At 48.6% G+C, this 13,441-nt stretch overlaps 1 protein-coding gene across 1 annotated transcript; it reads left to right on the forward strand.

Moving 5' to 3' along the window:
* Positions 1 to 5,185: 5,185 nt before the first annotated feature.
* LOC104544543 (tumor necrosis factor receptor superfamily member 21-like) lies at positions 5,186 to 8,037 on the forward strand (the record flags this gene model as incomplete). The annotated part of the gene is made up of 2 exons (XM_010189455.1): positions 5,186 to 5,839; positions 7,540 to 8,037. Coding segments are annotated over exons 1-2 (1,147 nt in total), but the record flags the coding sequence as incomplete, so codon positions are not given.
* Positions 8,038 to 13,441: the final 5,404 nt, after the last annotated feature.

Below are 13,441 nucleotides of genomic sequence, written 5' to 3' on the forward strand. Positions count from 1 at the left end.
GGCGAAGGGCGGCATCATTCCGGAAGGCTTCCTTCAGGTCTCTGAGCGGATCCTTGCTTCATCCCCCTGCCGTGCTCCCAAAAATCGGCGCTGGGCTGAGGTCCACCCATCCGTCCGTCCATCCACCCATCCGTCCGTCCATCCACCCATCCGTCCGTCCATCCACCCATCCGTCCGTCCATCCACCCATCCATCCCAGCTGCTTTTCTTGTCCCCCCCCCTCAAACAGGCAGCAAAACTCCCCGCCGCTAATAGCAGGCAGCCCCACGGCTTAACACAGAAATGTTTTTCCAGGTTTACCTTCCCAAACAGGGCCCTTCCCGATCAGCGTTTTAGGGCTATATCCTGTCTTTTTGGGGAGGGACAGTAACACCGTGTGTCGGGCACACGCTGCAGCTGCTGCGGCTGGGTTGTGTAACCCAGGAGTGCACTTGCTCTTGAACTCAAGGTGGATTTCAGCGAGCTGCTGCTGGCTCGACAGGAATCTGAGTAAACAAAAAGTAATCTAAAGCTGGGGGACCATTAGCTGGGAAATGGCTTTGTTTCTCTGAAGGCGAAGGGTAACTTTGCAGAGTAGCCTGAGTCTGTGCATGGGGCTGGATGGGTGCTCCTGAGCACCAGTTTCCCACTAGAAGATGCAGGTGCTGCTGCATATCTGGAAGATGCGATGCCGATGGGCAGGGTGAGATGAGGAGCTCCAGCTGGGATTCTGGAGGTCAGTTGGGAATGGCAGATATAGTGGAAAGAGGAGGGAAAAAAAAAAAGTGATGTAAAGGTGTAGTGAAATGCAACAGCAATTTTGTAAAATAAAGCTGAAACTCTAAGCAAATACGCATGTCTATTGCTTGTACATGTGTGCACTCAAACCTCTGTGTGCGCTGAACTGTGTGAGCAAACGAGCTGCAAGATAAAATCCCCGTTTGCTCGTGAGCTGGCAGGATGCTCCCTTGGCCGCCGGCCAGGGCTTCTTCATCCAATGTCTTCATCTTCAAAATTTTGGGCACCTCCTTTTGAGCCCCACAAGGAGTTAATGTCTTTCCACTCCGATGAAAGCGAGTTCAAATCAGTAGTTGATGGGTGTCTTACTGGTGCAGTAACCCCAAATCTGCCTGGCTGCTTGGTTTTTGGGTGATAGAGGCTGGTGTTGGTCATGGTTTCGCTTGTCTGGCATGGGCTTTGGGTGCCCATTGATTGCGTAAAGGTAGTTTCCACCATCTACCCCCAATGCCCTCACCTCGAACCACCAGAATACTGCCTTACTTTGATGTGGGACATTGGGGAGCCCTGGGTATTTTCATCTGTTTGGAGCAAAACCATGGCCACTGGGGATGCTTGTGAGCTCTGGCCAGCGCTGGAGGAGCGGCAGGAAGAGCTGCGGGGTTTCCCTTCATAGGGTTCAGATGTGCGGGTCAGTGCTGCTGTTCTGGCACGCTCGGCTGCCTGCGTTTCGCTTTTGAGATGTAGAAAAGGGACTGCTGAGCAGGGTAAGCCCCAGACTCAGTTCCACAAACCCCAGACCAGCTGAAATAGCTGGATGCGGTGCAAAAAGCAGAAACTTGCTTTACTCTTTGATGCTCTCCTCGCAGGCACCATTTTTGGAGTAACCTGATCATTTTTACAGTGAGCAGGGCAGGAGATGAGCTCCTCCTGTTTGCAAAGTTACCGTAAAACTTCCAGACTGGTTTATTTGCCTTTCTGGATTTTTTGTTTCTTTTTTGGTTTGGTTTGGTTTGTTGTTTTTTTTTTTCCTCCTTAAATGTTGCAAGAGACTTCCTGGTGCTGGTTGGCAGAGGGTGCAGCTGACCTTCGGGAAGGGCTGTGCAGCCCATCCCTGACCTGTGCCAAGGCATCGCCATGGAGCCAGCTGCCATTTCTACCCAGTTCTGCTGATTTTGGTCAGAAACAGTTCCCATTTTATCACTTCAGCACTGTCAGTCGCTGCTCTCTTACAGTGCTCTGCTCCTGCTCTTTACCAAGCTCATGTGCCCTGCATTTATCTGTCTTTTGTCATTATTATTATTATTTAGGTTTATCGCTGCTTCCCTGCAGGGCTGGTTGTGGGGCATTGCTTTACACAACCCAAGATGTTGAGTGTCTCAAGGTGTCACCCCATTTTAGGACATGTGCATGTGAATCCACCAGTTTTCTGCTGGTGTTCTGACTCACCAGACCACTGACTAGATTTGGGTCCTGAGTGAATATTCCCACCCATGTTCCCCATCCATGGGAAGCTTGTGACCTCCTAAAAGCTATTTACTGTGCAAATCTCCTGCAGCATGCAGTTGTTTCAGGGGTCGATGGAGACGTGGCATAGATGCAACCACTGAGATGGAGCCATCAAGATGGGTGGTGGTGAGGTGGACCATGCCCTTATCAGCTATGGGGTTATTTACAACTGGGTGTGAAGGTCCTCTTGTCTGAGCCATTCCCCAGTGTGGGGAGGTGAAAATGGGAGCATTTCCCAGCCTGATTTGCTTTCCTTTTACCCTAAAACCTCCACGTATTTGCGTGGGTAAAGGTGGCTGGGAAGCACCTTTGCCCGCACAGTGGAGGGCATCAATGCTGAGCTGGGGATCATGGTCACCCCATCCCACTTGTGCCTTCTGGCTTCAGTGTTGAGAGCTGCTCCTGCATTGGGCATGGGGAGCAGCACTGAAACTGCTTGAAACCAAACCTGCTCTTTAGTGTTGTCTTGCACCAATTCCTTTGTCCTGTGGGGGTTTTTTGTTACAGTTTACACTTTGGGATGGGTGTAGTGAACTGAAATCCAGCAGCTAAGCACAGCTCACTTCATTACTCGATTGCTTTTACCACAGAAACTGGGTGTATCTGCCACAAAGGTCTGGTTTTGTGTGCTGCAGGGCAGTCCTGAGGAGGAGGAACCAAACCAGCAGACACCTCATTTTATTGAAGGTGTCCTCCTGCTCTTGGCCTTCTCTTTCAGAGGTCCGAGTGGTGCCAGCCACCAAACCTGGAAGATTTTAGGGACCAGACGTGCCAATCTGAATAAATAGCAGATGCTCATTGCTGCTTAGCCGACTTGCTGTTGTCTCTAAGCTTGGAAAAATGCATGTGCAGCTGAAGATCTGGAGGTGTTTGAAAGCACCAGTGCCTCTTTGCTTGAGGTAGGGTTTAAAAAAAGCCTCTAAAACCAAACAAAACCCAAACCTGGTGCTGTTCCAGCAGTGCAGGTCCCTCTGGCTTTGGTTACCCAGATGGAAAGGTGCTGGAGATGGAAAGAGAAGGGAGCGCAGAACGTGACCCATGTCATGTGCTCATAGCGGGGTTGTCCCTGGGTTTCCCAGGGTCTTGATGCAGAGGGAGAAATTGGGATCTGAGATGGCAGCCTCAGGAGAGCTGCGTCCTGTCCTGCCTCTTCCAAAACCCCGTCCTGCTCGACGCCGGCACGGGGAGGAGAATGAGGAACGCAGGTGACCCCCCATGCAACCTTGGATCCTGTTGTGTCTGGTTTGCTAATTCGGGGTTGCGTCATGAAGCTTACGGGCGGCAGGTTTCCTCAGAGCCAGCTAAGCGCTTCCTTAAACCGTGTCTTAAGGGAGGGAAAAAATAAAACGCATCCTGTAAGCCTCTGCTGCTTGCCCACTTTTTGTTTTAATTTGATGTGCCGTAATTAGCCCGGCCGCTGCAGGATTCTTGTCAACTCCTGCGGGCTTGCCTGCTTCTGCCTGCTCCGTAATTGCTGCTTCGGGAGGAAAAAAAAAATTAAAAAATGAACGATTTTGAAGTGTTTTGTACAAATCCCAAGCCGTAAATTATTCAGCAGGTGAAACAGAAATGTGCTGTGTGTTTCCAGGAAGCAAGAGACTGCACCAAAAATGACGCGGCGCGGCTTGCGGCTCTGCTGCGATGTGCCTTCTGCAGAGTCATGTTGTTGGGAGGCTTTTTTATTTTTTTTCTTTTGCCTTCTGAATATATTCTCGCTGGCTGATCGCCCAGAATAGGTAGCAGAGCAAAAACGAGGGCTTGTATAACATAGCCAAGTGATTTATGTGCCTGGCTGTGCCGTTGAAAAGCATCACGGTCTCTGGTCTTTTTACCTTCAGAGTAGGAAAGCACTTTTGGAAATTCAAAGTAACGTTGACTCATTTCTTTCTCTCCCTCCTAACTCAGCATGCAGCTGTTTTAAAGTATTGTTTTCTGTTACTTTGCATGTTGTACAAGGTTATGTCAGCCTTTCTTTTGATACGCCTTTTGTTCTTGATGTCTTATGTCTGCTGGCATAACTGACATCAAATTCGTGGTCCTCTGGAGGTCCTGGTTGGTAGATGGGGCTTCTTTTGGGGATGGAGCAGCCTCAATGCAAGGGAATTAAGGGAATAAAGCTCTGGGATTGAAAATAGGTAGAGATAAACAGGTTTGTGGTCATCATTTTGCCAAGCCCAGCTGGGTGCAGTTTGGTGTCTGGAGACCTTTTACCTGTGGCTGATGCAATGAGGAACTGAGTTACAGGAGAGCTCCTCAAAATGCTTAAAAATAACATTGGGTTTTCGCTCCTGTTGCTAATGCATCTGGTTTAAAGTGGCTTCAGATGTGGTTGGAGGCTCAAAGCAGAACATCCCTTGTGGTCTCACCAAACCCTATGCTTGTGCAGGGTCACAAAATTCATGGCAGGGCAGAAGGGCTGAGAAATATTCCAGTACAGGCTGCTAGCCTGGATTTTATCCCGGTTTGTGTTATTTAGAAAGGTAACTATTTGAACAAGCGCAGATTAATAAATACAGAGGAGAGGAAAGTTTTACAGGTCAGAGCTACCGCTTGCATGTGTTTTTTGTCTTCTCAGCAAGTGCCTGGCTTGTGCTGGAGCCTCTCAGCCTTGAAACGCAGAGCAGCTCTGAATTCTCCTGGGGTGACCAGGTCACACGTACTGCTGAGGTGCAGTTAGCACTATTTACCACCCTGGCAGGGTTGCAGTGTAAATGATGCTCAGTCTCGCTGAGAAGCATGGTGTCAAATGAAGGGATTATAGTCATAGCTGGTGATTGTGTCTGGAGAGCGTCCTGGTTATCTTCCACCCTGACCTCGCTGAGGTCCCTCCCTGAGTGTGGAAATATCTGCGTGATCCCATGGCTCTGGGATGTGCTTTGGGGTCCTGCAAGGGGTCATTGACAGAGAGAGCTCTGGTCCCACGCTGTTGTTGACTAATGCCTCCCGTCTGTTTTCCAGCTGCTCATGCTCCTTGGGACTGCTGATGGTCAGTTGAAGCTGACCTCTGAGCAGAACGCCATCAGCCTCTCCCCTGGCAAGTACCGCCACTTCGACCGTGCCACCGACAAAGAGCTGATCTGTGACAAATGTCCTGCAGGAACCTACGTGTCTAAACACTGTACAAAGAGTACCTTAAGAGAGTGCAGCCCTTGTCCAGATGGGACTTTTACCAAGCATGAGAACGGCATAGAGCGGTGCCACCCCTGTCAAACACTCTGCGAACTGCCAATGATTGAGAAAACTCGTTGTACTGCCTTGACCGACCGCGAGTGCACTTGCCTGTCTGGTACGTTTCAGACGAACGATACCTGCGTCCCTTACACGGTGTGCCCGGTCGGCTGGGGCGTCCGCAAGAAAGGAACCGAGACAGAAGACGTTAGGTGCAAGCCGTGCCCTCGTGGTACCTTTTCTGATGTGCCTTCTAGTGTGATGAAGTGCAAAACATACACTGACTGCTTTGCGAAAAACATGGTGGTCATCAAGCCGGGGACAAAGGAGAGTGACAATGTTTGTGGTTCTCCAGCGTCTCTTCCAAATATGTCTTTGACTTCGTCAAGCACCGAAGCGGATGAAGAGCCCTATGACGTTCCACCAACTGCTCATCTTCCCAAAGGTAATGGCCACCACTGAAACACAGGAGTGGTTTTGGTCTTGGGATTGTGTTCCTGCCTCACACAGGGTTGGGTTTAGGCTGTTAGAGGGCAGCAACCTGGTCTACAGCATGGATGGTGCTTTTGCTGCTTGGCCAGAATTCAGCTCCAGAATGCATCAAGCTGCCCTCACTCATGTTAAACCACTTCAACATTTTCCATGAGACTGTAGTCATGATTTGGCTCCTCGCTGTCCTGCTATTTGGTCTGAAAGGACTTCATGTTCCCCAGCCTCTTCTCCTGTCTCTGTGCTGTGCTGGCACAGGTCTTTGTGCATTTGTGGCAAACCTGAGTTGCAGTGCAGCAGGAAAACCCGAAGGGGAGAGCAGCTTTGTTTCACCAGACTCCTTCCCTGATGGACTGACTGCTTTCATGCCCACGCTTTCCCTGCTGCATTTCACCCTGTACTATACCAGCGAATTGGCTTGAATGGGAACCATTGCCAAAATGGCCCTCCAGGAACATAGGCTGTCCTGTAACTTTTTTTCTTCCATCTCTAAGATTTCCATTAGCTATCACTGATAGGGAGAATCAGGTTGAGTTCCCCATTCACCTCTGTTGGAAATGGTACATCATCACAGTCTTTGCTGAAATGCTTTAGCCATGGCTGGTTGCAGTGGTGCTGTAGGCCTCCCCAGATGAGGTGGTGCTCGGCACTCTCTGGGAAGCAGCTTCCTTACAGTGTCTTAAATTGGACATTTTAATTAAAAAATGCAACTTTGGATGGCCTGAACACCTGAGTTGGTAAGCAGCACAGAAGCGTTCACAGTGGTAGACTCCCAGTGCTTCTCCTTTGTTAGGTCTCAAAGCTTGATATGATGTTGGTGTGCCATTGGGAGAGGACAGCAGGGTGTTTCCTGAACTTTGAAATAATTGTAGACAATTAGGTAAAAGTTGAAAAGTGTTTTCTCTGTTTGTATCCTGGTGTTTCAGGTAACCAAGTAGGAGGCAAAATCAGGTTACAGGTGGTTACACCCACTGTGGCTCAGCTCATCTGATACGATGCTCAAAAGCTGAGTTTCCAAAATAAGCTCTAGGTTTTTGTTGCAACAGCCCTTCCTGTTCTCACCAGGCTTTGGTCATGCAGCTGGCTGGGACCTGAGAGCTGCTGGTTGATAAGAAAACCCAATAAAGATGGAAAGTAGCATTAGGGGGAAGTTGGGCTGCTTCTGTTGCTTCAGAAACCAGTTTTGTAGTTGAGGCATCCACAGCTGCTTGCAGTGCTGATAAAAAAGTGTAGGCTTCCTTAACAAAACCAGCAGAGAGATACTAGGCCTCTGAATTTTCATGTGTTTCTAGCCCAAATAACACCTTTCACAACTGGAGTAAGGAAAACCAAGCTCCCTCAAAGTTGTAGTTTTTCTGAGAATTACTGAATGTGGGACCAACACAGATTGACAACGTGCCTTTAATAACTGATTTTTTTAATGAGATGCCACTGGCCTTAACCAACAAGGGTCAATTTTTATCTTGAACCTACCTCTGTAACCGTACCCACCTGTTCCTAGAGCCAAACCTCAACTTCACCTCTTCCCGTTGTTGCTGCCTGGCGTTGGGTTTCTGTCTGCTGGCCAAGCCGGTGCTCAGGCAGGTCTTAGACGGTGACATGATGCCGTATCGCATCTCTGGTGCTATGACACTGAACTCTCCTCTCCTTTCACAGGTTTGAACTCTTCAGTTCCCGATTTTGTCCCCTCTGCCACGCTGCGCCCATCCAGCAGCACGGTGGAGCCAGCAGGATACTACAACGAAACCTCGGCCAACGAGACAGATGGTGCCGGTGGGACCCTCACGGGCTCCGGTGCCACCAGCCAGGCACAGAGCTACCGGCACAAGCAAACCAGCCAAGCACTGGAAAAGCAGTCGACGCTGGAGATGGCAGGGGGCGACAAGTCCAGCATCCCATACAGGCCCCCCCGTCGAGGTTCACAGAATGTCCACCAGCACTTCGACATCAATGAACACTTGCCGTGGATGATCGTCCTCTTCCTGCTGCTGGTCCTCGTGGTTATCGTTGTCTGCAGTGTCAGGAAGAGCTCACGGACTCTGAAGAAGGGACCCAGGCAAGATCCCAACGCCATTGTGGAGAAAGCGATTATGAAAAAGTCCACCACCCCAACGCAGAACAGGGAGAAGTGGATCTATTACTGCAACGGGCACGGTGAGCCATAGCGACCGGGGCTGTGGGGGGTAGCATCCTCTCCACTGTCCCTCATGGTGCTTTGGAAGGTCCACCCCAGTGTCCAGTGATGTTTCTTCTGGGCCTTGTAGTGAGGACAAAGCCCACGCTGGTTCCTCAGCTGTTTCTTGATCCATGAGCTTGCCACTTCCCTGTTCTCATGGTGTCTCCTGGCTCCTGAAGGAGGGGTCAATGGAGAGAACGTCACCTGCTCACCTCAGCTCCTCTCCTTCTCATTTATTTTCTCCTCCTGTTTCCACTGTTCTTCTGTTTCACACTCTCCTTATTTTCTCAATGACTCAGGTGTGGGTCTGGTTGTCTTTTGCGTTGTCATTTTTTCCCCTCGCCCCATCTGTTTCTGGAAAGCTGAGTCATCCCCTGCCTCTTGGCAGCATGTCAGTTTTAGGTTCTTAGCCCTAAATCCTAACTGCTGGCTTTGTCCCCAGCCCTTCACCCATGCTGGAGCCAGGAAGGTTGTCCTTAATGGCTGTGTCATGGAGAGATACAGCTCGTCTGGAGGTTTCCCTGAAGGCTCTATTTCATAGTGATTTCTATTCTTTTGGTGCGTGACTTGCTGTCAGCTCTTTGATAAGACTTAAAGATGACCTGTTACGGACAATAAATTGAGATTTGTTAAGATCAGTGATAAATTAATGGTGGTATGAATGTGAGCACCGAGCAGCCATGATCTCCTTAGTAGGATGCACAGTTCTTCCACTGCAGAGCTACAGTGGCAATTTTGACCTCCCTTATCCTGTGCAGACAGCACTGGATGAGTCCTTACTTGGGGTTGAGGTTGCTCAACCTTAAACATCCGTTCACAGTTAACCTTTAAGAAGGCACATTTAACAAGGGGGGGGGTGGGGCAGGCAAACAAAGAATGGATTGAGAAAAGATTGGAAGGTTTAAGAGAGATCAGTGCTTGATGAAAGTCAAGTGGAGTGCTTAAATACAAAGCAAAGAAGGCTTTGAGTAGGGCATCTTCTGTCATGTACTCAAAAAAACTGATTAGTAGACCTACACTACATTTGCCTTCATTAATGCATTTAGAGAACCAGTAAGGTCTTGTTGGAATTAGTTTTGTGCCTTCTCTTGAGTTTGTGCTGCTTACCAGTTTTCCTTTTAAATATTTTTAATTTTTGAGGTGTGTTTTCTTAAGCTTTTTTCCCTTTGTGATAACTTTTTCCAGTAATCCCTGCACTCCATTGTTCCTAAAATCTTTGGTATCCAAAGCATGGTCCTTGGGGCAATGGTGAGTGATCTGCAATGGAGTTGCAGAACCTTATTAAACATCCTCATTTGTGGGCACAACCAGAAATACTACATGGCTTTGGCCATGGTTCATAGGCCTAAAGAGGCTGCTTGTTACTAACTTGTGGTAAGTTTTCCATATGAACTTAATTACCAGGTGATTGATTTTCACCTTCCTTGTTTTTGGAGCAGCAAGCATTGTTATCTTGGAGCAGGGGCCAGGTTTGTACAGGCCAGGGAGTGCTGGAGTGCAGGGACCAGACTGAGTTGTTTTGGTGCAGCTCTGGTTTCTAACCTGATGTTTCAGACCCTGTGCCAAAATGTCCATGCTGCCGCTGGCCCTTTTGTGGAGGCCACATGACAGCTGCCTTTGTGGGCAGTGCTGTGCATTTGGTCACCAAGCATGATTCAGGTTAAAGAGAAGGTGATGTGTGGTGAGCAATGAGACTGTGTTAGCCCGTTTGGGTATAACCTCACCTCCCAGATACTCTCATCCTCTGGGGGATAGCATCACTTATGGCTCATCCTGTGCTTCGCAAGATGAGTTGTTCTGGTCTTCTCTGTCATCCTTTAACAGCTGAACTCAGCTAGTGTGTGAAATTCATGAGGTATTTGCTAGATTTTCCTTGTCTGGGAAATGAGCTGGATGTAACAGCAAAATCGCACTTAGCTGATAAACTGGCCCAGTATCTGATCAAGTCTGGGGTCTGGAGGTGAATTGCCCTGTTACCCTGGGCTTCTGGCCGGGTGGTTTTGCACATCGCTCCCAGTCATTCTTGCAGTGGTCACGCTGGTTCCCTGTTGGCATGGGTGGCTTTGTGACTTCCTCCTGCCTCTGAGTGTCCTCAGCTGAACTTTGTGCAGTGAAGGCAGACAGACGAGCGCCAAGCAATTAGTGCTTTGTCTTGCTTTTAGTGCAGCACTCGTGTTGCCTAAATCACGTTGTGTTTAGCTGGAAGGGCACGGCTCATTGCTTCTTACCTGGTGATGGTGCTTTACTGTGTCAGATATGGAAATTGTTCTCTGTGGTGCTGTATAAATCCCTCTTTGGTTTTTCTATTGAAGCATCTGGCTCTTAAGACTGTTTACTTGAAAGGAGAGAAGATGTAGTGACCTTTTATTTTTAATAACTGGCTGTGCAGCTAAGATGTACTGAAGAGCTGCAGCGTCATGGCTTAGCTTTCTGCTGCTCCAGCAGTGTTCATACCCACATCATGCTTCATCCTGAAGCAGCATTTCAGATGAGGATGAATATAGCCAGGAACAAATTTCAGGCTGTTATAGAGACAAAATCTTTCTCTTCCTGTGCTGCTAGTGCAGATCCCTCCATGCTAGGCAGCCACAGCAAAGCCTCCATAGATGTGAACACCACAACCGCTACCCAGGTCTTCAGGTGCCAGCCTGGTTTGTGGTTGCATTAAGAGTATGGAGAGCAATCAATTAGGTTAAAATCATCATCTGGGTATGGAGGTGAAGCCCTGGGAGTGCTGGCAGTGTGCTGACATTCATATGACCTCCCCACCTATATCTCGCCAGCAAGGGGTTCGGGTGTGTTTATTGCTGGGGCGAAGCCCGTGGACATAGCTGTTGCGCACGGTCTACCCTCACTCCCTCTGGGTTTACCATCTCCTCCCTCCTAATCCTTTCAGTAAACAGCTTTAACCTTTGAAAGGGAAGACCTGGGCTGACGTAGGCTCTGCAGCCTCTGCTCGGAGGAGCTGTGCTTGGGCGGCTGCCCTTGCCCTGGCACCTCCTGCACCTCCCGTGATGCCAGATGGGAGCACAGCTGGCATCTGAGGCTTTGCCCCTTTGGAGGATTTTATTGTCGAATTTTATTACCAGTTTCTTTCAGCCCATCAGGTCTGGGTGAAGCATGGTCAGGGTGGCACCAAAACTGCTCAGTGCTGGAGCAAAGACATCTCACTGTGATTTGGCCTCTTCCAAAAAGAGAAAGATTTTAGGGTAAAAGCAGTGGCTCAAACTCTTGCTTGGATTCTGATGGTGCTTAATATACTGAACTGCTTAAATAGTTGAGATTCATGTGTGATCCTGAGCAGCAGTTCTTGTCGTGGGGTTCTTTGCTTGTCCTTATCTTCCCATGAGCTGGTATCTGTTTCCCATGTGCTCTCTAGTCATAATACGTGCCTTAAATAACAGCCCAAACCTAAAAATAGCAGTAGCTTGAGAAGTTAGTGTTAAAACTGGACCTGTGTCCTTCACATGGATGTGTTCCAGCCAAGATAGCAAATAACAACGATTCTCACTGGATTAGCTGGTTCAGAGGTCTGGGAAGAGCTTGCTGTGACTAATGGCCTGAGTTAGCAACCAGGCTACCTCCGTGTCTGTCCTCATGTCCTTCCCCATGGCAGGGATTGTCCCCAAAGCCCCCAGATCTCGTCTGTGTAGGATCATGAAGGTAGAGCAGAACCAACAGTGCAGCTGTGGTTGGAGAAGCTGGACCTTACTTTCTGGCCCTGCAGATGGGAATCCAAAGGGGAAAAACAGTTTGGGAAAAACAGTTTGTCAAAAGATTTCCAAAGAAATTATCAGTGTGGTGCCTGAACGACATAGGTACTGGGCTGATAGTGCTCTGGTTTTAACCTTGTGTGACTACTTTATTTTAAAAGGTCAGGAACAGCCTACACACTGGAAACTCTTTCTTCTAAACAATCCCTTTATTTTAGCAAATACCCATTTTGTTTCTTCAGCTGTTTCCAAAGGCAAGGAATTGGGCTTGTAATAAAAACGGGGAGTAGAAGCCTGCCTCTTAAACATCTTGGAAATGCCAAATTTGGCATCAGTCTATGCCAAACATGAGGATGGGCCTGAAACCATCTTGCAGAAATTGCTGATAGTGTTGCCTTTCACTTTCCCCCATTGAGTAGCAGAAGATGAAAGGCAAGAGACTCTGTAAAATGTTACATTTTAGGGTAAAACCTCCTGTGTATAGAAGAAGCTGCCTGAAATGATGTGCCAAGAGGCAAGAAGGGAATTTGGTGATTATTTTTTTTTTTTTACTTTTGAGTTGAAAGACTGAAAGACAGATCTTGGCAGCACTGGCCTGGCATGGGATGCCACTTCCCTTTTATTTTTCTTCAAGTCTGGTAGTTGCACATTATTGCAGTGGGTGGTGAGAGTGAAGCCAGGAAGCCTCTGGTTAAGTAATCAGAGAAATAAACTGCTCTGCAAAAGCTGTTTGCAGCTGAGATGGAGCTGAGGCTTGGCTGCAGGTAGAAAAGCATGCACTGAAAATGGCTCAGGATTGAAAGCAGAGTGGGAAGTTGAGGGATGATGCTGGAAAGATGGAGAGTGTTGGGATTTGGGGGTCTTGGTTGTTCATCTGTCGGGATGCGCAGTTGTAATCACTTTGGGAGCTGGTGTCATCTTGGTTGGAGATTCATAGGGAATAGTCCTTGGCTTGAAGCTCAGTTGCTCTAGGACTGGGGCTAGGCTTGAGCTTGGTCTGCTCCAAGGGAAGTGGGTGAGGGTGCTGAAGAGGATCCAGAGCCCTGGGAAGCCCTGTGCCGTGGAGAATGTGACCCTGCGCTGCAGCTCCGAAGCATCCTCACGTGAATATAATCAACATGTGTTTTGGCACTGTGCATGGGAACATCTCGGGTCATTGCAGGCTTGCCCTCACGTGGGATCAGATACTCCTTTATGGTTAGTGTTGGAAGACACTTATCAGAGTAAAACCACTTGATTTTTTTTCCCTTTTAAAGAGACAGCACATTGACTAAAAAAGCCCACACATAACTAATCTTTTCTATAGACCCAGCACCTAATGAAGGGAAGCAAATGCATGGAAACAAGGCAACACTCGATGTTCTTCCTCAATCCTGGTGTCACTCCCACCTCAACTGCTGCTCTAAATAAGAAAACCCAGCTGCAGGGATGGCACTCGCAGGTCTACAGGGTGACTACCTGGCACTGAATGCTACTTTAGGACCCCTCCTTAGTGTTTGTATGGGTAAATGAGATGCAAGCCACACAGTGGGTTTTTTTGGTAGGGTTAGTTTCCCCTTTGATCAGCTGCTGAACTGGTCATAGCTTGGTGGCAGGAGCATCAGGCTGGGAAGGAGGTCAAGGATGGAGGAGCTGCTGTGGAAATCCCCTCCTAAGGGCTCCATTTCTT

Source organism: Mesitornis unicolor, unplaced genomic scaffold (genome assembly GCF_000695765.1).
Source record: "Mesitornis unicolor isolate BGI_N332 unplaced genomic scaffold, ASM69576v1 scaffold9710, whole genome shotgun sequence".
Classification (NCBI taxonomy): domain Eukaryota; kingdom Metazoa; phylum Chordata; class Aves; order Mesitornithiformes; family Mesitornithidae; genus Mesitornis; species Mesitornis unicolor.